The 27723-nt window shown below is 48.9% G+C and overlaps 2 protein-coding genes and 1 long non-coding RNA gene across 7 annotated transcripts in view; 2 read left to right on the top strand and 1 right to left on the bottom strand.

The window, feature by feature from the left end:
• The window catches only part of LOC101971256 (SWI/SNF related BAF chromatin remodeling complex subunit ATPase 4), an 81441-nt gene extending 74055 nt beyond the window's left edge, over positions 1 to 7386 (top strand). For 3 of the 5 annotated variants that reach the window (XM_005336154.4, XM_013363305.4, XM_078036254.1), the window contains 5 exons: positions 3715 to 3823; positions 4161 to 4262; positions 5123 to 5255; positions 5351 to 5493; positions 6899 to 7386. In XM_005336154.4, coding sequence (XP_005336211.1) covers positions 3715 to 3823; positions 4161 to 4262; positions 5123 to 5255; positions 5351 to 5493; positions 6899 to 6931 — 520 coding nt within the window. In that variant the 3' untranslated portion in view covers positions 6932 to 7386. The remainder of the gene's footprint in view (positions 1 to 3714; positions 3824 to 4160; positions 4263 to 5122; positions 5256 to 5350; positions 5494 to 6898) is intronic. The other 2 variants (XM_078036247.1, XM_013363306.4) reach the window with 1 other exon arrangement.
• Positions 7387 to 15360: 7974 nt separating this feature from the next.
• Positions 15361 to 27690, bottom strand: LOC120891522 (uncharacterized). Its single transcript, XR_005735999.2, has 4 exons — positions 27473 to 27690; positions 27274 to 27372; positions 17471 to 17557; positions 15361 to 15653 (listed from the first exon to the last, which is right to left on the bottom strand). It is a non-coding gene; the product is annotated as an uncharacterized LOC120891522 (long non-coding RNA).
• The window catches only part of Ldlr (low density lipoprotein receptor), a 41085-nt gene continuing 33496 nt past the window's right edge, over positions 20135 to 27723 (top strand). Inside the window, exon 1 of the mRNA XM_013363343.4 lies at positions 20135 to 20349. Coding sequence (XP_013218797.1) covers positions 20280 to 20349 — 70 coding nt within the window. The 5' untranslated portion in view covers positions 20135 to 20279. The remainder of the gene's footprint in view (positions 20350 to 27723) is intronic.

A 27723-nucleotide genomic window follows, 5' to 3' on the forward strand; every position in this document is an offset into this window, starting at 1 on the left:
CCCAGGTGAGGCCTTGGTCACTCTGAGTCTCTACTCTAAATTGTGTCCCTTTCTAGGGAATGAGGTTGAGGAGATCCCTGCCCCAGGAGTTGATATCCAGAGGTAGGGCAACAAAGATGGCTTCATTGCTGTCGTTTTTCAGCAGTTGTTTCCAAGACAGTGAAACCTGGCCCAGGAGGCATTAGGCCATGGCAGCTGCTCTTGCCTCTGGTTTGGGGTCACAGGGCTGATCCCGACGGCCTGCGGACACTTCACTAACCCACTGCTGCCAGGCCTTGGAGGTTCCCAGACAGTGCCCAGCCTGCAGAAGTTTCTCCCAGAACCACTGCCACAGAGACAGAAGGCTGCTCTCGTGGCCACCGCTGCATTGCAGGGAGCTCCTACTAGAAGAGCAGAGTAGAAACGACTTCTCGGTAGTGGGGCACCTGAGGCGAGGGGCACCTTGGTGAGGCTCGGGTTGGAATTCCTACTACTCTGTGACCCACAAACTTTTAGCCTAAGTGTCCATCATTCAACAAATGTTTACTGAGCACTACTGTGTACCAGGCTTTGTTCCCGATGCCAGTGACAGAGCTGGCGCTCCTCAGGCATGGTTTGTGCCCTTGGGGCCTGTGTTCTGGCTGGGGAGATGCATGGTAAGGACGGGATGACGAGGGCTGATGTGGGAGAACTCTCCAGGTTAATGGCCACAGAACTAATCATGTTAAAAGGGAAGAGATCAAAACTTCTCAAGAGAGAAAGTGGAATTCCTCCGTGATCTTAGGCGTGGGTGGTTGGGTGTAGCCGTTTGGCAGTGCTGGGAATGGAACCCAGTGCCTAGCGTGTGCTAACACTGAGCCGCATCCCCAGTTCTTCCTTTTATTTTTTTTTCTTAGGTGGACACTTTATTTTTATGTGGTGCTGAGAATCGAACCCAGTGCCCCATGCATGCTAGGCGAGTACTCTACCGCTAAGCCCCAGCCCTAGCCCCACTTCTTCCTTTTTAATTTTATTTTGAGACAGGGTCTCACTGAATTGCTAAGGCTGGCCTTGAACTTGTGATCCTCCTGCCTCAGTCTTCTGGGATTACAGGTGTGCCTGGCCAGAGTCATAAGCACCAAGTATAAGAGAGCATGTGGATAAAGAGGACTTAATTAAGATCCACTCAGAGGACACTGTGAGGAGACACACAGCAGGAGCAGAGATAAGCAATAAACATGTCCAATAACAGACCCCTTCGGGGGCCGGGCTGTGGCTCAGTGGTGGAGCCCTAACATGCATGAGGCACTGGGTTCGATCCCTGGCACCACATAAAAATCTCAAAAAATAAGGAAGGTATTGTGTCCATCTACAACAACAACAAAAAGACCTCTTGGGGACACATGAACAAAAGATGGGTTGTGGTCCCAGCTAAAAGGCTTTGAGCAACCTCACAGCCTGTGAGGCAGTGCTCGGCTTCATTTGCCCCAGGAACAGAGACACCAGATCAGGGCCATGCTATATATATAGGATTTTGAGGCATGGCTCATGTGTCACAGGGAGCAAAAACACTGGCTCGGTGACTGAGCATGTCTCACCCTATGGCAAGTACTTACTTCCTCTCAGGTAAATCTCTGAGTGAAATATAAACCAAGCACTGGTATCTGAGTGCCCACAGGTATTGGCTTCTAATATCCAATGCAGAACACAGCTCAGGTGCTTATCTCAGCAATAGTGGGCACCTCTTTGTGTCCACAGTGAAGCACAGAATAGCAGGGACCCATCTCCCAGCAGTGAGGCTGGCGAGGACCAAGTGGGAGCCTCCTGTGGGATTCTCCATCACACAAGTTCAAGAGGGAGGCCAAGCCCAGCTAGAGCCAGGACACACCCCAAAAGCACAGGGTGTTATATCTTGTGTTAGAGGTGTGAGGGGCTGGGCTGTGGCTCAGTGGTAGGACACTTGCCTGGCATGTGCCAGGCTCTGGCTCCATCCCCAGCACCGCACACATATGAAGAAAAAAAACGCAGCCAGAGAGTAAGGTGTGCAGGTTTAGAAGAGGGAGGGCTGCCACTGAGCTTGCAGAGCTGTGAGATTGGTGTCCCCAGGTGGAGGGTGTGGATGTCCCTCTGCACAGTGCCAGGTCTGCTTCTCCAGAAGTGAGCAGCCAACATGTCTGCTGCAATCTAGTTTTCAGAGCTTGTATAAACCAGTTCCATTTCCTGTGGCCAAACTCCCAGTCTGCTCCCTAGAGGCAGGAGGCACATCTCCAGGGGGGAAGTCTGGTCCCACACAAAGGGTAGGGACAGTGAGTGGCTAAAGCTACAACCTGGAAGCAAGCACATAACCCCACATATGCCATGGAAGGGAAGCCTGGCAAGGAGGAATCCCAAGGCGGGTAGGGCATGCCGAACTTCCACCTGCCTAGCGATCCCTGTGCCTCCGCCGGAGTCGTATGTGGGGTCTGGCACAGTGACTGACCTCACCCAGCATGGTTTTGGTCATTGGGGGGGGTGTCCCTGTCCATTGAATTAGGGGCTCTGTGACACACAGAAACACCAAAATGAGCACAAGGGACCTAGGACCCAAGCTGTGAGCAGCCCTGGGAAGGCAGGTGGCAAATATGCCCCTTGAGGATGCCAAGAAGTAAGGCTTCATTTCTGGTGATAATTACAAAAGAAGTTTTGGGGACAACGCTGTGGTCCATTTTTCCCTGCTACCTGCCTAGGGTTTGACACTGAAAAGCCCAAGTGACAAAGCAGCCAGGAGGAGCAGGATAGCATATTGGACAACTGGACATAAAGCCCTAGGTGGAGCTTGTGGCAGGCATCCTGGGAGAGGAGGGGACCCTTCAGAACAGGATTGACTGGGTCACATGGCTTCTTGCGTGGCCACCCCACATGCTGTAGCCTAGCCCACTGTCCACACCCACCCAACTGTCTATATCCTGCAGGAGCCCGGGGTAGGCCAATCTGGGCTTGAGACAGAGGAGGGTGCTAGAACGCAAAGGGTCGTCTGCTTTCCATGTTCTTTTTTTGTTTCTTGGTGCTGGGCTAGAACCCAAGCGCTCTTAACACAGCTTCATCCCCAGCCCTCCTTTTATTTTTTGAAACAAGGCCTCCCTAAGTTGCTGAGGCTGGTCCTGTCCCTCAGCCTCCAGAGCCACTGGGATTACAGGTGTGCACCACCACACCCGACCTATGTCTTCTGTTCCTGAGGCATCTGTCCACCCGTCTTGGGCTGTGTTCCTAGGTGGTCCTTTTTGTAGGAGGCAGGGCTCCTGGCTTCACCAGGAGACAAATGCACACCCAACCACACTTCGTGGCCTGTGGCTCTTTCCTCTGCTCCCTTATAGTAAGTGGTACTCACCCAGTGGAAAGCCCTGGAAGACATCTTAATCCTCAGATTCTTCCCACCGTTTCTGAAGGTTACAGGCTCACAGTGCCACCTGCAAGAGACACATCCACACGTGAACCCTGTGGTCTTTGAAATCATGTGTGTATGCTACCAGCACAAGCAAACTCCTGGTAGCATCAGATAGGATTACCAGCAACTGGTGAGGCGCCCGTGCCCACCAGCACTGGGCTGAGGGCACTCCCATTCCCTGCAGGGCTGAGGCTCAAGTCCAAGACAGTTCACATGTGGCAGCTCCCATGTCTACATTAACTTCTCGTCCTCTCTGCTCTCAAATGGCGTGGGGTGGAATCTCCCCCAGGAGGGCGGCCTGGGAATGACGTGTGCCATGTCCTGCCTTACAGTAGTAGTGGACGTCAGCTCAGTGAAGTGTTCATCCAGCTGCCCTCGCGCAAGGAGCTGCCTGAGTACTACGAGCTCATCCGGAAGCCTGTGGACTTCAAAAAGATAAAGGTAACCCCGGCCTGGGGTGGGTGTCAGAGCTCTTGGTGAGGTCAACCCCACATGTGGGGTGTGTGGGGTTTGGGGACAATGTGATAGAACCCAGAGGCTTCCATGGGTAGCCCCATCTAAAAACCACAGAGGCATATGGGAAAGATCATCAGGGACCTGGCAGGGAGTGGCCTTAAGCCTCCCAGCATGCAGCTGGTGTCCAGGGCTGCCTGGAGGTTACCATGGCCCTGGGCCTTGGAGTTAACAAAGGGGGCTAGAGGCTGGACCGTAGGGTCCCCAGCACAGGGTGGGGGTAGGGAGAGGAGGCCCTGGGGTAAGGCCTTCCTTCTCCTGGCAGGAACGTATCCGCAACCACAAGTACCGCAGCCTCAGCGACCTGGAGAAGGACGTGATGCTGCTGTGCCAGAATGCACAGACCTTCAACCTGGAGGGCTCGCTGGTGAGTGGGCACCACCTGGGCTGTCCTGGCCCGGCCACTTCACCCAGGCTCCAGACAATCTGCCCCTTGGTTCAGCCGATGGGATATGAATATTGAGTCCAAATGCAACTAAAAAATAAATATTAAAAAAAAAAATCCCTTGGGGCTGGGGATGTGGCTCAAGCGGTAGCGCGCTCGCCTGGCATGCGTGCGACCCGGGTTCGATCCTCAGCACCACATACCAACAAAGATGTTGTGTCCGCCGAGAACTAAAAAATAAATATTAAAATTAAAAAAAAAAAAAAATCCCCTTCTGGGAACTTGGGCTGATGTGCTGTTTTTAATAAGAGCACGCAGAAAAGAGCCACCTGCCCCACCGAGGAAATGGCTTCAGACCTGTCCCTCCAGGTGACCTTTGCAAACCAGTGGAGGTGTGGGGTTTAAATGCTCTAGGGGTCTCTCGGAAGGAATCCTGTGGGCACAGCCTTCCCTGTGGTGACTGGGTACGGCCCATACCCTCGTCCTGGCAGTTTTCCTAGTGTGTGTGGGATGGGCGCCTCCCAGGAACGGGGTTTTCCTTTGAGGAGCCTGTGGAGATGGTGGCTTCTGCAAGGGACGGGCATCACTACCCACCTCGTCAGAGATGCTTGCTGGGGCTCTTCAGAGGAGGGGAGGCGCGTGATCATTCAAAAATTAACACCCCAGCCCTTTTTTCCAAGGGCCTTTAATAAGCCTGATGCTCTCAGGGCAGCTGTGGGGAGAGGACTGTGGACACGGGCCCCCTGCTCTGTGGGCTGGGCTGGCCACTGGGTCTCCATGTAGAGGCTGGGGATAGGGTAGCCCTTCTGACCGTCCCCAACTCAGCCCTGTGTCCCCACCAGATCTACGAGGACTCCATTGTCCTGCAGTCAGTCTTTACCAGCGTGAGGCAGAAAATTGAGAAAGAGGACGACAGTGAAGGCGAGGAGAGTGAGGAAGAGGAGGAGGGCGAGGAGGAAGGCTCTGAATCTGAATGTGAGTCCCGGGGAGGGAGGTGAGGTAGGTGCAGAGTGGCAGCAGACCTCTGGCTCCCCAGCTCACCCCCTCTCCTCTTCCTGGTCCCCCCGCAGCCCGCTCTGTCAAAGTGAAGATCAAGCTCGGCCGGAAGGAAAAGGCACAGGATCGGCTAAAGGGGGGTCGGCGGCGGCCAAGCCGTGGCTCCCGGGCCAAACCAGTTGTGAGTGATGACGACAGTGAGGAGGAACAAGAAGAGGTGAGGTCCCCACAGCCCTGCAGCAGCCTAACTGGACTAGCCAGGGCCAGTGGGCAGCGGAGTAGCCAGATGCTACACCCCAAGCAGCTGCCGCAGGTACAGGCTAAGGCAGTGTCCCCGCAGTCATGGCTGCTGGAATACCCTGCTCTGCAGTGAGGGAACTGAGACTAGCCATTAGGTGACTCGCCACAGGTCACAGCCAGTCCACGGTAGACCCCCTACCCCAGCCTGAGTCTGCGATTCCAGAAGCCAGTGGTCATCCAAGATGGGGGCACAGAGGCCTCGGGCTTCTGGTTACAGCCCACAGTGTGGCCCCACCCTGGGATACCAAGGCCCCCATCCAGGCAGATGGGCAGGATCTTTTCCAGAGTTGGAGGCAGCACTAGACAATCTCCTTGGACTGACGTAGCACCCTCCATGATAGAGGCATTCCTGGTGTCCTTGTCCCTGTGTAACTTACACGCCATGCCCTTGGGCCTCTGTTCCTTACTTCTGCTGTAGCCCAGGCAGGACATTTCCAAACAACTCCTTCGCATTAAAATAAAAAAAGGCTGGGGTGGGGCTCAGTGGTAGAGCACCTGCAGGGCTCTGGGTTCTGTCCCTGGCACTGCTAACAACACACAGCCCCTAGACATGGTGATAGGCCTGTGCCACTGTGATGAGCCCACAGTCTCTGTGGGTCCCTGGACCCAAGGAGAAGTGCCACACCACGCCACAGTGAGCACACTTCAGCAAGGGGAGCTGGCAGGTGCCCTGGCTGTCCTTAAGCTTGGGACCTGGGAGGTACTTTTTTCTCAGGCCTCCATTTCCTCTGTGGCAAAGCAGAGAGGTCCTGCGGACTCCAGGAACACCACAGCTCAGGGCCAGCTGCCACTGAAGCTCTATCAGCCCCCTTGTGTTTCTGGGTTTCTTCTTGTAACTTTTGCAATAGCTTCAAAATAAAGTCCCGGGAATGAATCTGATCTCTGAGGACATTAATGACGTCCTGACCATGAGGGGGCAGGCCCTGGGGCTGGGTTGTAACAGCGTTCCCTCTGCAGGGTCCAGATCCTGCAGGGTATTCTGTGGCCCTTACCAGACTAACTTGTTCACATGGAACACAGAGATCTCATGTGGTCAGGAAGGACGCTCGTGGTTTTGAAGCCACAAGTATTGGCACAGCGACAAGCAGGCAGCAACAGAATGGAACACGGGGGGCTGCATGGGTCCCCAGATCCCAAGGGGGAGGGGTGTGGATGCAGAGCCAGGCCCCTGGGAAGAGCTCAATTTGCTCAAGTCACCCAGGGAAGGGGCTCTGTGGCCTGCCTGGTGCTTTGCTATACAAATACATTTAAAGCCCAGTGGCCCAATGGGATGCCTTGTCAGGTAGGGTGACTCACTCTCTCTCCTCCTGTCCCTTGTCCAGGACCGCTCAGGAAGTGGCAGTGAGGAAGACTGAGCTCCGACATTCCAGAGTCTCGACCCCAAGCCCTCGTTCCCGAGCCGAGACGGAGTAGCCCTTAGCAGTAACGGGTAGCAGCAGACGTAGTTCCAGACTTGGGGGAAACTGTATAAACAAAAAATCTTCCATATTTATACGGCAGAGAAGATGTAGGACTGTTTGTGTCTGGCCCTGGCCTGGCCTCGTAGCGTTTGTAACAGCATTAACTGTCTAAAGAGAGAATCATGCATTGGGGCGCCACAACTGTTCTCCCTGGCAGCACCGCCGGGCTGCGGCTTGGAGTCACTGTAGTGTAACGTGGGTGCATGTGTGTAGCCGTCCACTCCTCGTACTGTATTTTATTGGACAGGTCAGACTCAGACTTGCCGGGGGCCAGGGGCCATGGGCCCGGTGGGGTATGTCAGTGTCACTGGATGTCAAACAGTAATAAATTAAACCAACAACACAACGCAGCCTGCCCTCTTCGCGACTCCTTCCTGGCTCCTGGGCTCCTGCTGCCAGGAGTGGGGTCCACGCTGTGTCCAGGTGCCTGTCCTCCATCTCCAGGACCCGTGGGGTCCATTTCACAGAGGAGAACACTGAGGCCTCAGGAAAGAAGAAAATCTTGACCAGGTCACTGGCTTGGGCTCTTGGCTCTGCCGTGCTGGCAGCTCCATTTCAGCAGGCAGCAGCCACATGAGGACATGGTGCTCGGGTGCCCAAGTCCAGCGCGGACCTGGAGTTGTGATGCATCATTGTCGCCACTCGAAAGCACTTCCTCAGGCATGACCCTTTTAGTTCTCTGGACATATTTACAGCCTCTCAAAGTCTTAGGCCAAGGCCCGCCTGGCTCCACCATGTCTGCCTGTTGCCCCTTTCACACTCGAGCTTCACGGCTGACTCGTTATATTGCTTTGGACAATTTTGTCTAGTTTCATATTTGTTTTTAGAAAGAGGATTTGCTGGGATCCTTGTTCCATTATCCTGGAAGCCTCCTTTCCCTTTGTTTTTGTAATAGACCTGATTCATTTTTCATGGTATTCAATATAAACTGGGACCAATTTTATTTTATTTTTAAATTTATTTTTTGGATACTGGGATTGAACCCTGAACCCAGAGGCACTTTACCACTGAGCTAATAGCCAGACCTTATTTTTTTTTTTATCTTAAGACAGTGTCTTACTAAGTTGCTGGGGCTGGCCTCAAACTTGCAATCCTCCTGTCTCAGCCGACCAGGCTTCTTGGATTACAGGTGTACACCACCACACCCAGCACAGAGGCCAGTTTTTAAAATTAGCCCCTTAAGCAGGGGGAAAATAAGGACATGTGAAACCTGTATATTGCAAAAGTATGTGTTATAATGATATAGTTTGTTTGTGAATGGCAACAAAATCCAAAATAATACTTAAATTAGACTTGAGATATGACTTCTTATCTCTTCCCTATCAGCCAGGTATTGGTGTCACATGGTATCAGAAATAAGCTTTTATGTAACTTCTTCACTGTGCACCAACCACCTTTTTGTACAAGGTTATCTCATGGCCCAAGATGACTGCCGTGGTTCGCTCTAGCCAACCCACACTTCAGCTGGCAGCAAGGAGACAACAGGGAGAAAGGCTCACCCCATTCCCACCCTTTGGAGGTATCTGACACTTCCTTCCCACTCCACTTTTTCTTTGTAGTATTAGGGATCAAATCCAGGCCTTCACAAAGAGTGGTAGGCAGGAGCTCTACCACTAAGGTACACCCCAGCCCCCTTTTAAAATTTTACTTTGAGACAGTTTCCCAGGCTTGCCTCAAACTAGTGATCCTCTTGCCTCAGCCTCCCAGGTTGCTAGGATTGTAGGCATGTGCCACCATGCCTAACAAGGAGCACTGGCCAATAACCAGGGGCCTTTGTCAGTCTGGCCTAGTGACAGCTGCTTGCCAGCCACCAGCTCCTGGCCTGCACTCTCACCCTCCCTCCCCACCTGCAGACCAGGACCTCTGCGCAGATTTCTCCCAACCCAGTGGAGTAGAGAGTTCAGAGAAGTTAAGCCACCTGCCCAAGGTTACACAGTTGGGAGCCCAGGTTTGGGCCCCGGCTGGGGCCATAGCTCAGTTGGTAGAAGTTGGTAGGGTGCTTGCCTCGTATACACAAGGCCCTGGGTTCTAATTCCCAGCACCACCAAAAAAAAAAAAAAAAAATTCCAGGCCAACCAGAGCAACTTAGCGAAGCTCTAAGCAACTCAGCGAGACCCTGTCTCTAAATAAAATTTAAAAAGGGGTGGGATGTGGCTCAGTGGCTAAGTGCCCCTGAGTTCAATCCCTGGCACCAAAAAAAAAAAAAAAAAAAAAAAGGCTGGGAATCCAGGTCCAGGCACAATGGAGCCCAGGCAGGGTCCTGACGCAGCCTGGACTGGGAGGCCAGTGGTCAGGAATGCCCTGGAACATCCTGTGCGGCTGGCAGCCATGTTCTCTCCCGCCCCAGATGTCCCCACTCCCCGACTCAAATCACAGAATCTAATTTCCTCCTCCTTTTGGTGGGCTTGGGGCTCACTGGTACCTGATGAAGGGTAGTGAAACAGCACCTGGCTGCACAGGGAGGCCACAAGGGTACTGCCGCTTGCACCCTTCCTGCTGGGACACACACTCAGCTTTAAGCCACTGGCTGCCATAGGACAGCCCAGCGGCCAGCAAGCCACCATCCTGTGCAGAAGCCCAAAAGTAGCAGCAGGACCATGTGGGGAGTGAGATCACTGGCCAGTCCTGGAGCCCTGACCCTCAACTCTCATCTGTAGCCTTCACCCAAAACTGAAGCCAGAACCACCTGGCTGAGCCTGTCTACAGAAACCAGGAGACAATAAACTGACCACTCTTCAACCACTAAGCCATGGTGTGATGTGTTACACAGCGGCAGGAACTGGGGCGTCATGAAACAATTTTTAAATGAGACAGATCTCACGAAACTAAGAGCTTTAGAACATTGTCGGGATGGAAAGCAAGCTGGACCACGGCCCAGCAGATGCCAGTTGGCAGAACAGTTGAGCTTCTGTCAGTGGCCTCAGGTTTCAACGGCAATAAGACAATCTTATCTTCCAGAGCAAGAGCTTAACAAGGTGTCAAAGTCCAGTTAAGTCCACCTACTTCTGATATTGCTTCTGTGTCCCCACCTCTCATGGGGCTCCACTGGCCCCACCATTTCCTGTGAGCCTTCTGCCCCTCTGTCAGGCCCCACTAAGCTGTCTCCACCTCTCCACCTGCCGCTCTGCATCCTTGGTTCCCCCACCACCACTGGTCCAGGCCAGTAAGGTCAGCTCTTCCCTGTGGTCTTAGCATCCCCTTCGCTCCCCTCCCTGTAGCCAGGGAACCCAACTCTCGCAGTTCCCAAATGCACGTGGGGACCCACTGAAACTGCACCTCGCACATTTCCAGGTATTTGCACATGCAGGTCGCTCTTCCCATCCCCATAATGCCTCACTGGCCAGTCTCCTCCCCTGAGCCTCATCTCAAATGTCACATTCCTGCCCTTTAAGCCTGCTTTGATAATCCTGGGCAGAACATTTGTAGCTCTCCTAGGAGAGGCTTCAAAAGGCTTGCTTTGTTTGGAGGTGCTGGGTGGGACATGGGACCACACCTCCCAGCCTTCTTTTTTTAAAATTCTAATTTCAGACAGGTCACCTGCTACTGGAAACAAGGAAATCTGGGGAACATTTTTAATTGAGTGCCTTATAGCGTGAAAAAAGACTGGGATACTACAAGTAAAAATGAAAATGGAATGGGCCCCAGAAAATGGTGCAGTGCTATGGGAACAGTAAGGCAGCTCTTCAAAACATGAAGCATTAGAATCAGCATATCCGTGGGCTGGGGCTGGCTGGGGCTCAGTAACGGAGCACTCACCTAGCACGTGTGAGGCCCTGGGTTCCATTCTCAGCACCACTTAAAAATAAATAAAAATAAAGGTATTTGTTCATCTACAACTAAAAATAATAATTTAAAAAAAATCACCATATCCTCCGGCAATCCCACTTCTAGATATATAACTAGAAATAGTGAACCAGAGTCTCAAAGAGGTATGTATATACCCATGGTCACAGCAACGTTATCACCGCACCAAAAGTGGAGAGCAACTTGGGCATCCATTGATTGGAGGATGATCATAGTGGTGCATGCTCATAATGGAATATTACTTAGCCTTTAAAAGGGAGGAGAGCTTAGGACACGCTACATGGATGGACCTCAAGGTCATGCTCAGTGAAATAGCCAGTCCCAAAGATAGAGATCCTGTGAGAGTCCACTGATGGCCAAGTCCCTAGAGTGGTCAAGCTCAAAGACACAGGAAGTAGGATGGTAGGTGCCAGGGCTGGGGAGGACGGCAGGGGGTTGGTATTCAATGGGGCAGAGTTTTATGTTGGGAAGATGAGAAAGCTCTGGAGATGGATGTGGTGATGGCTGCATCACAATGTGAACGTGCTGGACTCCATAGACACCTAAATGTGGCGAGGTGGTAAAGGTTGTTGTGCATATTTTATCACCATCAGTCAAAATCAAGTAGGTCTTCCTAACTTAAAACAGAAACGCAAGGAAGGAGCCTGCCTGAGTGGCCGGCAGCTTGTGTGGCCAAAGCCCCCAGCAAGGAGTGACATCTGCTCCCTGAGGGGGATGGGCAGGGTCCCCAGGGAGGCCATGGGTCACTAAATCCTCAAAAAGGACTGGGGTGGGGCAGGGGCTGGGACACAGCTCAGGTGGTAGAGTGCCGGCCTGGCAAATCCCCAGCACCACAAAAATAAATAAATAAATAAATGGAGTTTCTGACGATTTTTTCTCCTTGGATTCCTGTGGGTTTCTGGTACCAGACAAGGTCACCAGACGAGCGGAGCGATGACGGAGGCTGTGACGCCCTTGTGGCCCGTCAGCACTGACGCAGAGAAGCCCTGAGGCCAGCCAGGTGGCGTGGAGCTCTGAGCACGCTCCTGCCCTGCTCCCGCCACTGTCCTTTTTCTAACTGCAGCAAGATGAATATGACATGAACTGCCCCACCCGCCTGAGGGGCAGTTTGTGGCGCTAAGCTCATTCCCACTGTTGTGTAGCCGTCTCCACACCCACCTCCAGAGCTGTCTCATCTGCCCAAATGGGACTTCTCTGTCCCACCGACCCTCCCTCCCCTCAGCCCTGCACCACTGGCCTGTCCCCATCTCTGTGCCAGCAGTGGATGCTGCAGGAGCCCCTGGTGACCTGCTCCCTCCTTCTCAACCCCACACTGGGACGGGATGAGCCCTTTCACCCACTTGCCTCTTAGCCAGGACCCAGGGCTACCGGTTCCCTAGGCTGGAACCCCTGGACGGGCTGCCGTCCTGAACTCCCCGGGGTGCCCAGGCTCCTGCCCATGTCCCCCTCAGCCTTGGGTCTGCAGCTTTCAGGCAAATGTCCAAATGTAGAGCTCATTCCCAACCACTGTCCCCGCCACCAGGAAAGGGACACTGAGCTGTCAGGCCTGGGAGGTCTCCCAGCCGGGCCTTTGCTGACAGGAGCGGACTCCTGGCCTTGCCCTTCGCACCCATGGCATCTCTGCCCAAATAGAAATGGAATCTGACCCCCTCTGCCTCCCCCATGGCCCACACTGGCCCAGACCCCTCATCTCCCCCACTGGGCCACTACCTCCTGCCCTCACCCCCAATGTCCCAGACAACTGCAGGAGGGCATCAGAGCCCCTGAGGCAGAGTGCCACCCTCTTACCTCAAAACCCTTCACAGCTCTCACCCCACCTTGGGTAGAAGCCAATGTCCTCCCTTGCAGTGACCCACAAGGTCCTGCAGTTTGCTTTGCCACCTCCCTGCCTCGCCTTCCCTGATGTCCGCCATGCCTGCCCCACTGGCCTCCCTTCTCCTGTGGGAACCTTCCAACCCCGTTTGCTCCCTGGGGGACCTTGAGTCTGCTCCTTCCAGAGCCCAGGTCACCCTTCCTTCAGCCGCCTCGAAGAATCACAGCCCTGGGCTCCAACAGCCCGTCCTCAGAGGGTCTCCCTGGCTTCCCACCACGGACGGCTGCAGGGCGGCATGTTGTGGGGCCCTATTCTACGTTTTGCTCTGTACATGTGGGCCCACAGGGTGGGGTTCAGGACACCCCACCTGAAATGTGGCACCTTGGCACCCCCTTCTCTGCTGAAGCAGGCCATGAAAACTGGAAGGAATTCTGACCCCCCTCTCTCCTGAAGTGTGCTGTAAAAGCTCCTGAACTTCCCCTGCAGAGGTCACAAGACTCATTCCAGAAGTGTCCTCCCTGTACTGGGAGGAAAAAAATGTTCTGAACTCTGAAGACACAGAGACTCAGGGAAGACCCAGAACAAACCGCCCTTGCTCAGTCTCACCAGTTTATAAGCTTTTGGTCTTTCCCTCTGATCAGCCAGGCCTCTCCATGACCACCCACCTCACCCAGGTTAGCATCACACACAGATTCTAGGGCCGGACTATAACTCCATGGTAGAGTGCTTCTCTAGCCTGTATGAGGCCCTGGGTTCCATCCCCAATACCACAAACAAACAAACCCCCACAGATTCTCCTGTTTCTTTGGGTCTTCATTAATAAAGGCCCATGTGTCACATAAAATTTATATGAAGCCAGGCATGGCGGCACATGCCTATAATCCCTGTAATCCTACTGACTTGGGAGGCTGAGGCAGGAGGATCACAAATCTGAGGACAGCCTCAGCAACTTAGCAAGACCCTGTCTCAAAAGAAAAAGAAAAACAAAAAAACAGCTGGATGGGCTGGGGATGTGCTCAAGCGGTAGCGCGCTCGCCTGGCATGCGTGCGGCCCAGGTTCGATCCCCAGCATCACATACAAAGATGTTGTGTCCACCAAAAACTAAAAAATAAATATTAAAAAATATTTTAAAATTCTCTCTCTCAAAACAAAACAAAACAAAACAAAACAAAACAAAAAAACACCAGCTGGGCATGGTGGCCCTCACCTATATTCCCAGCGGCTCAGGAGGCTGAGGCAGGAGGATGGTGACATCAAAGTCAGCCTCAGCAACAGCAAGGCTCTAAGCAACTCAGTGAGACCCTGTCTCTAAATAAAATATGAAAATAGGGCTGGGGATGCCCCTGAGTTCAACCCCTGGTAACCCTTCCCCCCCCCCAAAAAAAAAGAAAGAAAAAAAGCTTCTTGGGCTGGGCTGTGGCTCAGGGGTAGAACACCTGGCTACCTATTCAGAACCTGGGCTCCGAAGCTATCGATGATGCAAAAAAAGGAAAAAAGAAGTTTCTTGAGTAAGAAATAAATGTGAGAAGACTCAAAAAGGAGAAGGGATTTGTATGAAATGGCAGAAGTGACATCACCAAGATGGACCTCTGAAGTCTTCCTACTTACAGGCAGACCAGTCATCTTTTTAAGCTTTCTAGGTATTTCTGGTTCATTCCAGATACTTCAAAACCAGTCATTAAATCCTCTAGCTAGGGCCTGGGGCTGTGGCTCGGCGGTAGAGTGCTTGCCTAGCACTTGCGAGGGCCTGGATTTGATCCTCAGCACCATATAAAAATAAATAAAATGAAGGTATTGTGTCCAACCACAACTACAAAATATTTTTTTTTAAATCCTCTACCTAGGAGAGTCTGTAAACAATACACTTCACACCAACACACTCATAATCTAGGACAAGTGGAGGATGGTGAATGACCGAAATATTTTTTTTTTTTTTAATATTTATTTTTTAGTTCTCGGCGGTCACAACATCTTTGTTTGTATGTGGTGCTGAGGATCGAACCCGGGCCGCACGCATGCCAGGCGAGCGCGCTACCGCTTGAGCCACATCCCCAGCCCATGACCAAAATATTAACTTCACGATTCATGTAAACTAATAACCAGCCTAGAAGTCTGAATAAGAGATATAAATTTACTGCTTCCTCCCCTCCCTGCCCTCCCCCCATTCCTGCCCAGCCCTCCTGTCAATCTCCTGCCCCCACTCCCGTGAAATAACTGAAGAGTCCTCTGCCCAAATTACAACTTTAATCCTGCCACTCCCAGGCTTAATGGCCTCCAGGTTTCTTACTGCTATAAATATAGCTTCTTTCATTCAAAGGCTACTCCAAGCCTCTATCTTGGCCCTATTTCAACCTCCCCCCATTCCACACCTGTCTCAGCCAACTTCTCTCCCTTCCTCTGCCTCTGCCTGTGGAAATCCTGACCATCCTGGACTGATTACAAAGTCATCTACTCCAGAATGTGCTATAGGACACATTTATTGAGCAAAAGCAGAGGTGTAGACCTGAGTGAGCGGTGTTACACTTTGTGGAGAAAATATAGAGGCACACTTCCTTGTATATGCTTAATGTTTCTAGCAGGATACCGCAGAAGTCCAAACTGTCAGAAAGGAGAGGACCTGGATGGATGGGAAGTGTGAGACCTCCAACGTTGCTCCTTTTTCAAGATTGTTTTGGCTATTTGGGATCCCTTGAGGGTCCATATGAATTTTAGGATAAACTGTTTATTTCTGCAAAGAAGTGGTTGGGAATCTTTTTTTCAGTGCTGGAGATGAAACCCAGGCCCTTGGTAGGCTGGAGACCTACCATGGAGCTACACCCCCAGCACTTTCTGTGGCATCTTTAAAAGAGTTATTTTCATAGAAGATCATGTTGTCTGTGAACAGAGATAATTTTATTTCTTCTTTTTCAATTAGGATGTCTTATATCTCTTCATCTTGTCTACTTGCTCTGGTGAGGACACCTATAAGAGTGGTGGGAGCAGGTATCCTTGTCTTGTTCCTGATTTTAGGAAAAAAGTCTTCTTACTTTTAAACTATAGGAATGTTTCACCTGGGGCTGGGGTTGTGGCTCAGTGGTAGAGCACTCGCCTAGCATGCATGAGGCACAGGGTTCAATCCTCAGCACCACATTAAAAATAAAATAAAGATATTTTAAAAAGGAATATTTCACCTGCTCAAAATAAATTTAAATACACTTTTTAAAATTTTTTAAATTTTAGATATTCATGGACCTTTATTTATTTATTTATATGCGGTGCTGAGAATCAAACCCAGTGCCTCACACATGCTAGGCAAGCACTCCACCACTGAGCCATAACTCCAGCCCCTTAAATATACTTTTTATCTAGTAGCTTCCCACTGCCCATAGTAGAAGCAGCCTCTGTATTCTCTGGGTACTGCACAGGTCTGTGTTTATAGAGTACCTGTCCTGTTTATCTCTCAGGCTTTTTTCCCCTCCCAGTACTTGGGATTGAACCCAGGGCCTGTACGTGTTAGATGAGCTGCTACCACCAAGGTGTACTAGCCCCTTCACTTAATTTAACAGTTCCTGGTGCCATGGCCTAGCAGGCACTAGAAGAAACCATAAGATCTGCACCCATGTGGCTAATGGGCATCTGGGGGAGATGGTGGTGGTGAGCCTAGGCATGTTCTGAGCCATACCCACTGGAAAGCATTGTGGCCTGTGTAGTTATCCTTTCTGAACTGTCTAGCAGGCCAAAGGCCAGGCCCTAGCTGCCCTGTCTCATCTTGACCAAAGCCTGTCTGGTTGGCCAAGGTTAGGGTGGAAATCTATTCTGGTATGAGGCGATGCATGAATTAGAGGAAGAAACCAGGACAAATTAGATAGACTGTTTGTCAGATCGCATGAGATACCTATGCCAAATCAAGATCAAAGACACTGGATCCGGGTGTGCTCAGTGGTAAGGCAATTGTCCAGCATGCTCTAGGCTGGTTTCCAACCCAGCAACACACACACACAAATATAGAAGAAAAAAAAAGTAAAGGATCCCATAGAAGGATTACTTACTCAATGCCTACTAGAAGAAGGCAGGAACAGACAGCTCTGCTCCAAAGAGATCAAAAGAAAAAAGGGAAAAAATAATGCAGCACACAAAGGAGCCAAATAAAAAAGCAAACTATATATGGCATTTGTTATGTGTCCACAGTGCTCTGATCATGTTATGTCCATCAGCTCACTCGACCCTCCTGGGAACCCTGTGAGCTGGGCAAGGAGCTTATGGAAGCTCCACAAAACAGAAGCAGAAAAATAGGGTGTGATCTGTCCTCAGGGCAACACAGTACTATAGCCTTGGGTGGCAGGGACAGGAGAGATCTGAGATTTCTGCAGTCAGGTGGGAAGGCTAGGAAGTCTGTCTTGGAAATGTTGGCAGATGGGGACACTGCGGTTAGGAGAGTTTGGAAGCCAACACTGATCTTTAACTCTGCAGGTAATTTAAGCTAAGTCCCTTTGGGGAAGAGATGACTTACTGGTGACTATTTCCAGGCCTGTTAGGAAAGAAGGACTACTTCCAAGCGGATAAAGAGAGATGGTTTGTGTGGTGGTGCTTGCCTGTAATCCCAGGGACTCTGGAGGCTGAGGCAGGAGGATCCCAAGTTCCTAGCCTCAGCAATGTAGCAAGGCCCTAAGCAACTTAGTCTCTGTCTCAAAATAAAAAATGAAAAGGGCTTGGGATATAGCTCCATGGTAAAGCACCCCTGGGTTCAATCCCTAGTACCAAAAACAAACAAACAAACAAACAAATAAACAAAAAAAAAAAACAAGAGAGATAGCAAGTGTAGGCACAGGACTCATACCTGGAGTCTCAGATACTTGGAAGGCTGAAGCAAGAGGACTGCTGGAGCCCAGGAATTCCAGACCAGCCTGGGCAACACAGGGAGACCCTGTCTCAAAAGAAGAAAAGAAAAGAAAGAAAGAAAGAGAAAGAATGAGATATCAAAAGAGAGCTTGTTATGGCTTGTAATTTTTCTAAAGGAAACCAAGCCTAGGGATTCAAATTTATTTATTTATTTATTTATTTTGGGGTGGTGGTACTGGGGATTGAACCCAGCGGTATTCTGCCACTGAGCTACATCCCTGGCCCTGTTTATTTTGAGATAAAGTCTCACTAAGTTGCCCAGGCTGGCCTTGAACTTGTGAATCTCCTGCCTTAGCCTCCTGAGTAGCTGAGATTACAGAAGTGTGACACTGCACCTGGCTGAATTTTCTTTCTTTCTTTTTTTTTTTTTTGCATATGGGATAAGGAATGAAATTCAGTGGGGACATGCTCATAAATGTTGTAACAACTCCTATAACTTGCTTATCCTTATAAACTTCCTGGGAGATTGCTATTTATCTCCTGTGACTTTGACCCTGACAAAGAGGCTCAGGAATTATTTCCCTTTACAGGCTCAGAAAGCTAATTTACTTGCCCTAAGATCTGTTTTGTTTTTAATATATTTGATTGTAGATGGAAACAATACCTTTATTTTACTTATTTATTTTTATGTGGTGCTGAGGATGGAACCCAGTGACTCACATATCCTAGGCAAGCGTTCTATCACTGAGCTGCAGCCCCAGCTCCTAAGGTCTGTTTGATTCAGAAGGCTCCCCTTACTACTAAACACTCATAAGTTTCCGCCTCTGAATTAATCACATTTTCCTATTCCCCTCCGCCCCCGCCCTGTACTGGAGGAGTACTCTACAACTGAACTACATCCCCAGCCCTTTTTATTTTGAGATAGGGTCTCACTAAGTTACCCAGGCTGGCCTTGAACTTGTGATCCTCCTGCCTCAGCCTCCCAAGTATCTGGTGGCCAGGTATGAGCCTCTGTGTCAGGCAATCATTTTTCTCAGGGTTTAATTGTCCTCCTTTCTCATTTCTGCATTCTCTTTTGGGTTTCCCTAGAATCCTCCTGAGAGGTTCCCACCCCTGCTAAATAGTTTACAAAACCCCAGAACACTGGCTCCTTCCCTGAGGATTCCTCCCAGCCTATTAGATCCTTTGTGGGGGTACAGGCAAGTTTCTCATTGGTGCCTTTTAATTTTATTTTTTTCCAGTGCTGGGGATGGAACCTAGGGCCTCACACATGCTAGGCAAGTGCTCCACCACTACATTCCCCAGCCCCACAGGCATCTTTTTAGCAGATGGCCTCTGGACACCCCATTATTCCAAAAAGAGCTGGGTGTAGTAACACTTGCCTGTAATCCCAGAGGCTCAGGAAGCTGAAGCAGGAAGACTGCAAGTTCAAAGCCAGCCTCAGCAATTTAGCAAGACAACACAGCGAGACACTATCTCTAAATAAAATATAAAAAAGGGCTGGGGAGGGGCTGGGGATGTGGCTCAAGCGGTAGCCCGCTCGCCTGGCATGGGTGCGGCCAGGGTTTGATCCTCAGCACCGCATACAAAACAAAGATGTTGTGTCCGCCTATAACTTAAAAAAAAAAAAAAATTAAAAAATCCTCTCTCTCTCTCTCTCTCTCCCTCAAAAAAGGCTTGGGGAGGGCCGGGAATATAGCTCAGTTGGTAGAGTGCTTGCCTTGCACACACAAGGACCTGTATTCAATCCCCACCATCACACACACACACACACACACACACACACACACACACACACACACAGCTGAGGATATGGCTCAGTGGTTAAGTGCCTCTGGGTTCAATCCTGGGCACAAAAATAAATAAATAGATAGATAGATAGATAGATAAATAGAAATAAATTCCAAAAAAAGACTCCTTGATTCTTCAAAGTTGCTCTGCATCAGCCAGCTGTGGTGAAGCCTCTCAGGCTTCATTATGAAAGCCCTATTCCCTGTTTGGTTCTAATTTGGCTTTGAGGAAAGGAAACCATCCTCTGTTTATCTCTGCCCTAAAATCAATATTTCTATCCAGACCCCAGGTATTGGGCTAATTGATTTTTGAGATGTTTTTGGTCATAATTTATCCAAGTGCTAGATAAAACAAAATAATGTTTTGTCTGTACTTTCCTGAAAGTTTATTTAAATTCCTCATTAATTACTGTTTATAAGGTGATTTGGAATATCCATCAAAAACTATATGCAACTAAACTTAGAAATCCACAATTGCTAGAAAGGAAAAGGCAAATACAGAAAGGAGAGAAGAGGAAAGGAAGTTTCCAATATTTCTGGTTTCCTTTTGCGGCAGAAAGGAGATCCTCCTTAGACCATGGGAGCATTTCAAAGGATGAAGATTATTCTTTGGGAATGAAAAAGAAACGTGGCAGTTTCAAAAGTTGAGACATTTCAAGGAATCTTTCAAGAGACGCATTTCAGCTGAGGGAGGGGGGATCTACTCTTCACGGAGGACTAAATCAAGCCCCTGTTTTGGAGCAGCTTTGAAAGAAATGGAATCCAAGTCAGGGTTTCACGGGTTAAAAAGCCGATGTCACATCGGCCGTTGGAAGCTCCTCCTCCGCAGTGAGGTGAAGAGTTTTGAAAATCACCCCACTGCAAACTCCTCCCCCTACTAGAAACCTCACATAGAAATGCTGCAAATGACTCTAGCCCCGCGTGTAGTCGCCGCTGAGCTGCTCGAAGCCTTGGTTTCCAGCAGGGATACTGAGCGGTGGTAGCCGGGCGGAGACACTGTAGGTGGACACTGTGAACATGAGGACCGCCGACTGGGGGCTGCACTGGGCTGTCGCACTACTCTTCTTCGCTGCGGTGAGGGCTAAAGGTAAGGCTTGCTCCAGGATCCCCTGCGGGGTAAAGGCAGCCCACAGATCTCCGGGAGCCTTTTGGTAATTTAGAAGTGAGGAGCGAAAGAGAATCACTCCTTGCCCGGGAGACTTGTGGGTACATGGCACAAGGATCCTCCCAAGCGGCTGGAGAGAATACTCTTGGGAGGGAGGAGCAAGGATTGCGGGAGTCACTGTAGGCTCAGTGGAAACCTAGCTCGGCTATTCCAAGTCTCTGCCAGGGAAGGGGCCACCGCAAATTCCTCAGAGTGAGTGTAGGGACATCCAGTCCTAAATGTTGAGATTTCCATCCCTTATGCTTGGGGCGAGGGTGACTTGAAGCCCCCGCTGCCCAACTTGGAGGACTGGTATACTCTTCACCTCTGTCCACAGGCAGTAGGGTCCAGATGGGCTTTGTGCCGGCTGGGACTGTGTAACCTCCCATGCTCCCAGCGCGGGATAGCCCAGGGGTACCGCCCCAAGCCCCGCCTCCAAGCCCCGCCCCCAGGCTTCCATTGGGCGCAGTCTGAACAGGCGAGCCTCGAGCCACTCCCCTTGTCCAATGGGAGTCAGAGGCGGATGTGTAAGGCATGGCTTGTGAATACGCAGGGCGGGGCTGGCGTGGTACCCGGGCAGGCTGAGTCTCTCCGAGGCTCCTGTCACAAAGGAGGCCACACGTTCTGAAGCTGCTTCCGGGAGCATGGAAAGGACCGGCTGAGCACGCCTGGGCAGAGGCTGCAGTTTCTTCTTCAGCTCCACCTTGTTCTTCACCTCCCATCAATTACACAGATGTGGCCCAGGCCACCTTTAGACCTCAGGGCTGAAATGTTACCTTAGAAACTCCCATTGCTCCTTGGTTGAAACCTGAGACTTGCAGCCAGGGCTGGGCGGGGACCACACCCTTTAGGGTGGCCTCGTTTGGAAGTTTGGCCGAGCTGCCCATGTGGCGATTTTTCCTTTTAGGAGGGCAAGTTTGAATTTAGATTTGGCCAAGAGTCCAGTTGGTACAAGATCCCGGTTACAGCTTTCTTAGATGGCTTTAAATTAGCTTCCTAGAGGCAGTCGGCGCTGCTTTAGGCAAGAGCTAAATGGTCTTTTTCCTACTCAGAACTGCTTAAGCCTATGAAAGGACAGGCAATGCCTGAGCAACCATATAGAAAAAGGTTTTTTTGTTTTACTGGCTGGCGTTTGGCTTCGGAGGGAGAATTCTGAATGTCTTGAAATTCCCACTGTGACACACCCATTTCCGCTGGGAGGAGAAGGAAAGAGGATGCTTCAAAATAGCCAGCATGACTGTTGGGATATTTCAGCCACCTAGATGTATATATTATTTCAGCCACCTAGATGTATATATAGAATGGATAGAGCCAGCTTCCTCAGGGTGCACCCGATTACCTTGTCCTTCACTCACTGATCCACTTTAGAAAATGTGGGCCAGTGAAGTCTTGAGCAAGACTAACATGAGTGGCTCAGTTTCATTTCCTGTCCCTCTGGTTGGCCAGGCTGAGGATCTGATGTCTTCTCTTCCCTAGGAGGCTGTTTCCCCAGACTTCAGAGAGCCCCATCATACTATATGTTTTTAGTAGCCCTAACGGCTCCAGCTAGCTTCCCAGCTGTCTTCAGAGCACTTCCTGATTCATTTCTTGTCAGTTTCCTTTAAGAATGGAAGTAGTTGGAATCCAAACTGCTTGCCTTCATTTAGCTAAAAATCAGATATCAGTCAACTATTGTGTGTGACGTGTCTATGGGGTGATCTTTCTTGAAATTAAAACCTTTCTGGGAGAATTAGTTCCTTATTCTTTCCAGGAAATTCCTGCTCTTATCTATAGGATTACACTTCTGATATGATCCAACTCTAGATGCTTCTGTTGCTTGGTGCTTTTATGAGCCTTTTGATGTCCCCTTTTCATATTAAGTACATTAACAGCGTTCACACTCTTCATGGATATCAAGCAAATGGCCTTTTGTTGCTAACTGACTCTGGAATTAAGCAGCCTTGAACAGTGACAGAGACAGGCTACCCTTCCCAAAAGGAACAGGTGACAAAATTTACCTGCCTTGGGGAAAAAGCATCCATGCACTGACCTGTCTTGTGGTTTTTCTTTGTTGGTGCTGGAAATGAAATCCAGCGCCTCTCCTTTTTTTTTTTAAATTTTCCTTCATTTTTTTAGTTGTCAATGGACTTTATTTTTATGTGGTGCTGAGACTCGAACCCAGGGCTTCACACATGCTAGGCAAGTGCTCAACCCTTAGGCTGAGCTACAACCCCAGCCCTAGTCTTGTTTTTGGTACTGAGGATGAAATCCAGGGCTGCTCTGCCACTGAGCTACCTTTCTGGCCCTTTTATATTTTTATTTTAAGAGTTTCGCTAAGTTGCTGAGGCTTGTTTCAAACTTGCAATCCTCCTGTCTCAGCCTTCTGAATCGTTTTCCCCTTTTTTAGGAGACAGAGTTTTGCTATATTGTCCAGGTTGGCCCCTAACTCCTTGGCTCAAGTGATTTTCCCACCTCAGCCTCCAGAGTAGCTGGGACCACCAGTGCATGACACACTGCTCAGTGGTCAATTGATTTCTCAATTTCTCATTTATTTTCAACTTGAGTTTTCGACTGCCAATGGATTTTGTTTTTTCAAGGAAACAATTGTATACACTATTTTGTTTTCTCCGCACCACAACTGTGTTCAATAGCCTGGGAAAAACATCGAAAGCATTCACCACCTGATTTGTATGTGGGCATGAAAAGCAGAAATGTGTGTTCTCCTTTTCTGTTTCGATAACTTTGTTTCTGGCTTGTCATTCATGACACGAGAGCGCTAAGTTTTGAGTCTAAGAGATTTTTTTTTTTTTTCAATGCTGGGGGTGGAACCAAGGGCTTTTTTTCATATATATATATATGAAAAAAAATATATATATATACATATATATTTTTAGTTGTAAATGGACACTATATATATATTTTTTCATATATATATGAAAAAAATATATATACATATATATATATATTTTAGTTGTAGATGGACACAATATTTTATGTATTTTTATGTGGTGCTAAGGATCGAACCCAGTGCCTCATGCGTGCTAGGCAAGCACTCTACCACTGAGCCGCAAACCCAGCGCCTCCCCTCCCCTGGACCAAGGGCTTTTGCATGCTAAGCAAAGCACTCTGCCACTGAGCGATAGCTCCAGCCAGGAAACTTTTTTTTAAAATTTGGTACCAGGAATCAAAACCAGGGGTACTTAACCACTGAGCCACATCGCCAACCCTTTTTTAAAAATATATTTTATTTTGAGACAGGGTCTCACTAAGTCGCTTAGGGCCTTGCTAAGTTGCTGAGGCTGGCTTTGAACTCACAATCCTCCAACCTCAGCCTCCTGAGCTGCTGGGATTAGAGGCATGTGCCACCATGCCTGGCCCTTAGATCTTTTTTTAAGGGAGGGTGCAGTGCTTAGAATATTGTAGGCATCACTAGCATGAAGAAACAGAGATCTTGAGCACCTGTGCTAAAAATCTGAATTGTAGCTAGAGGAAGACTTGATGTCCAAGGAGGGGATTTTATTTATTTATTTTTTTGGTGGTACTGGGGATTGAAGCCAGGGGTGCTGTACACCCCCAGCACTCCTTCCCCCAGACTCCTTAGTCTTTGAGACAGGATCTGGCTATGTTGCTGAGGCTGGTCTTAAACTTATAATCCTCCTTCCTCAGCTCCTGAGTAGGTGGGCTAAAAGAAGTGTGCAACCACTCCCAGCTTCTTTCACTCTATAAGGGGCTTTTAGGTGTCAGTCCTTCAAATGGCACATTTAGTTTGTAACATGGTCCCTTATGCAAAGATGAGAGCAATGGATTGATGGTCACCAGAGCTGCTGTCGCCAGATGGGGTGACAGAAGCTCCTCCCCGAAGATCTTTATTGCCAGTGCCCCGTGCCTGAACTTCCCTTTTTATTTATCGAAGTCCTGGAATCCTAGTTGCTTTTTGCCCACTCTATGTGCGAGTGAGTCATTTCCTTCTTTTAGCCCGATCACTACTCAGCTATGAGTCAGCAGGGTGTGGGGTACATTGTAGCACCTCTAAGGGATTTATCCTGTTCAGATAAGTAATGGGGCAGTGGAATTATCAGTATCCTGTAACCACAGCTGACTTCAGAACTCATTTGCTTCTCTCTTTCCTTCCTGTTTTCTACCCATATTCCTATCATATGGCTCCCAACTGGGGCCATTCAGGGCAGGCCTACTAGGAACTTACAGTTATCAAGTTCTTTTTATTCTTCTGAATCCTCCTTTATATCTCCCCATCATTACAACTTCCATCCATCTTTCAGCCCTCCTCATGCCTCTCCTAATCTCACCTGGACTGCTTCCTAACCTCTGCCAGAGGCACAGAACTTGAATCTGGAAGATCTTAGAAGATCTTTTCTTTTCCCATGCTGGGGATGGAATCTAGGGCCTTGCTTGTACTAATGTTCTCTACCACTGAGCTCCACCCCAGCCCTGTTTTTTGGTTTTTAATTGAGATACAATTGACATTATTAAGTGGACAGATATTAAGTGACCAGTTACATGAGTTTTTATCATTCTCTACATCCATGAACCACACATCTACCATGAGGATACAAAATACTTCTAGCCTCCCAGAAAGTTCCATTGTGCCCTTTTCCAGCAAAATCACTCCTCCCACAACACACACATCTCAGAAACAACCACTAATTTGATTTCTGGGATTAGAAAATTAGTTTTGCCTATAAAAGAATGGAACATAAATGCAGAGTATGTAATCTGGAGCAAAAGAAGTCAGAGACAACATAAGGTTTTGGGGATCTGTGTTGATTTGTTTGATAACCCTTTGGCTCTTATTTCTGAGTAATACACCATTAGATAAATATGTTGGAGGAGTCACATTATTATGATTTTACACATACATCTATATAGATCTCTTTTTTTTTTTTTTGAGGCAGTCTCCCTGGGTTGCTTACAGCCTCATGCCTCACGAAGTTGCTGAGGCTGGCATGGAACCTGCATGATCTTCCAGCGTCTGCCTCCTAAGCCATGGGGATTACAGGAGTGTGCCACCATGCCCAGCCTGTACTGTATCTCTGCTTTTTTCTAAATTTTATTTAATTTTTTTTTTCCTGGTGCCAGTGATTGAATTCAAGGATGCTTAACCACTGAGTCACATTCCCAGCACTTTTTTTTTTTTCAATTTTGAGACAGGGTCTCACTAGGTTGCTTACAGCCTAATTAAGTTGCTGGCTTTGAAACTGCAAACCTCCTGCCTCAGCCTTTTGAGTTGCTGGGATTACAGGTGTGAGCCACCATGGCTGGCTTATTTATTTTTATGTGGTGCTAAGGATGGAACTCAGTATTTATTTATTTTTTGGTACTGGGGACTAAACTCAGAGACCCTTGGCTACTGAGCCACATCCCACCCCTATTTTGTATTTTATTTAGAAATAGGGTCTCAATGAGTTGCTGAGCACCTCGCTTTTGCTGAGGCTGGCTTTGAACTTGTGCTCCTCCTGCCTCAGCCTTCCTAGCTGCTGAGATTATAGGCATGTGCCACCATACCTGGTTTATTTAATTTTATGTGATTCTGAGGACCAAATCCAGTGCCTCACACATGCTAGCCAGCACTCCACCATTGTGCTACAACCTCAGCCCTCTATATCTCTGCTTTTAAGTTGATGTTTATTATGTCAGCATCTGGGTAGGGTTCCTTTTTTGTTCTATTCTTTTAATCCCCATGATACCCTCTGGGAAATAGGAACCACTGTACTCACCCATTTCACAGATGAAGAAATTGAGGCCCAGCAAGGTTAAGTTAGTTACCCAAGCTTTTCTAGTTAAATAGCATGGAAAACTAATTAAACCCAGGGCTGTCTAAGCACCTTATGACAGTGCCTCTCAGAGAATCTATAAAAATCCTGAGTGAGCTATCAGTGCAGAATGGATAAAGGGGCAGATATTTCTTACATGGATCCTTGTACCAGATATGTAAGTCAGATGTTTCTGTCTGACCATGTGTATTTGAAAATTCAAATAAATGCACAAATACATACATACATAGAGAAGTAAATCTAAAGAATGGTCTTTCAAAAATCACTTTTTGTGTGTGTTAGGGATTAAACTCAGGGCCTTATGCATTTATGAAGAAATCAAAATATACCAAAAAGAACTAAATATTAGTTTAATTTTGATTCACAGATTTTTAGGCAGTGAAAGAATACTCATCTGGAAGTTTGGAGTTTATAGAAGTAAACCAGGGCATGGTAATAATGTATAATAGGGGCCTGGACTAGATCCCCAGACCACAAACAAAACAAAGGAATAAAGTCTAAAAAACGTGGTGGTGTCCAGTTCTCTAAGAAGGTGATTCTTCAACTAGATCACCCCCAACCCTAAACCCAAGGTCAAGGTTGAATGAGATGTTCAAGGGCATCCTGAGGTCTCCTCCTCAGCCTAATGGTTAAAACTACCAAAGGCAACCAAAACAGCTGACAGCAAGGAGGGCTAAAGCCAGAGACAAGCAGTGACCTACCTCTAGGTTCTCCTGTGCGATTTTTTTTTTCTTTTTTTCTTTTTTTTTTTTTGGTACCATGGATTGAACTCAGGGGTACTTAACCAGAGCCACATCCCGAGCCCTTTTTTGTATTTTGAGACAGGGTCTGACTGAGTTGCTTAGCGCCTTGCTAAATTGCTGAGGCTGGTTTTGAAATCGCCATCCTCCTGCCTCAGCCTCCTGTCTCAGCCTCCCAAACTGCTGGGATTACAGGCATGCGCCACTGCACCCAGCCACCTGTGCGATTTCTTTTTCTTTTTCTTTTTCTTTCTTTTTTTTTTTAAAGGTTCAAGAATAAAGCATTCTTAAAACCAAACACTCCTAAAGCCCCCTTGCCGTGATTTCCTATGCGACACCCAGATATAGCGGATTACCGGGAACTACTACAAACTTCTGCTCCTGGCTTTTCCCGGCGTAGGACGTTGTGGGCCGCCGTGTCCCCTGGTGGATGACTGACGTCACCCTTTCGATGGCTGTGGAGGAGTCACATTATCATATATTTTACTTGGATATCCATGTAGATATTCTATATATTAAAATATATTGTACATAAAGGAAAATTATTTAGCTCACGGTTCTGAAGGTTGAAAGGCCAGCACAGGACCGCCTCAACCTGCCCGGGCCTCGCGCAGCGAGGAAAAAGCTGAAAGGCAAAGTGCACACACTGCGCATGCGGAGGGGAGAAGCCTGGGGGGCAGCTTGCTTTATAACCGTCGGCTCCCGTAACTGATCCAGTCTCGTGAGAACTGCGTGACTCCCTCTCAGCAGCCCGATGGCTTCAAAGTCCGTCTAGTTCTCACATCTGCACACCCGGAGACTTTTTT

The sequence above is a fragment of the Ictidomys tridecemlineatus genome, chromosome 2 (genome assembly GCF_052094955.1).
Source record: "Ictidomys tridecemlineatus isolate mIctTri1 chromosome 2, mIctTri1.hap1, whole genome shotgun sequence".
NCBI classification, from domain to species: domain Eukaryota; kingdom Metazoa; phylum Chordata; class Mammalia; order Rodentia; family Sciuridae; genus Ictidomys; species Ictidomys tridecemlineatus.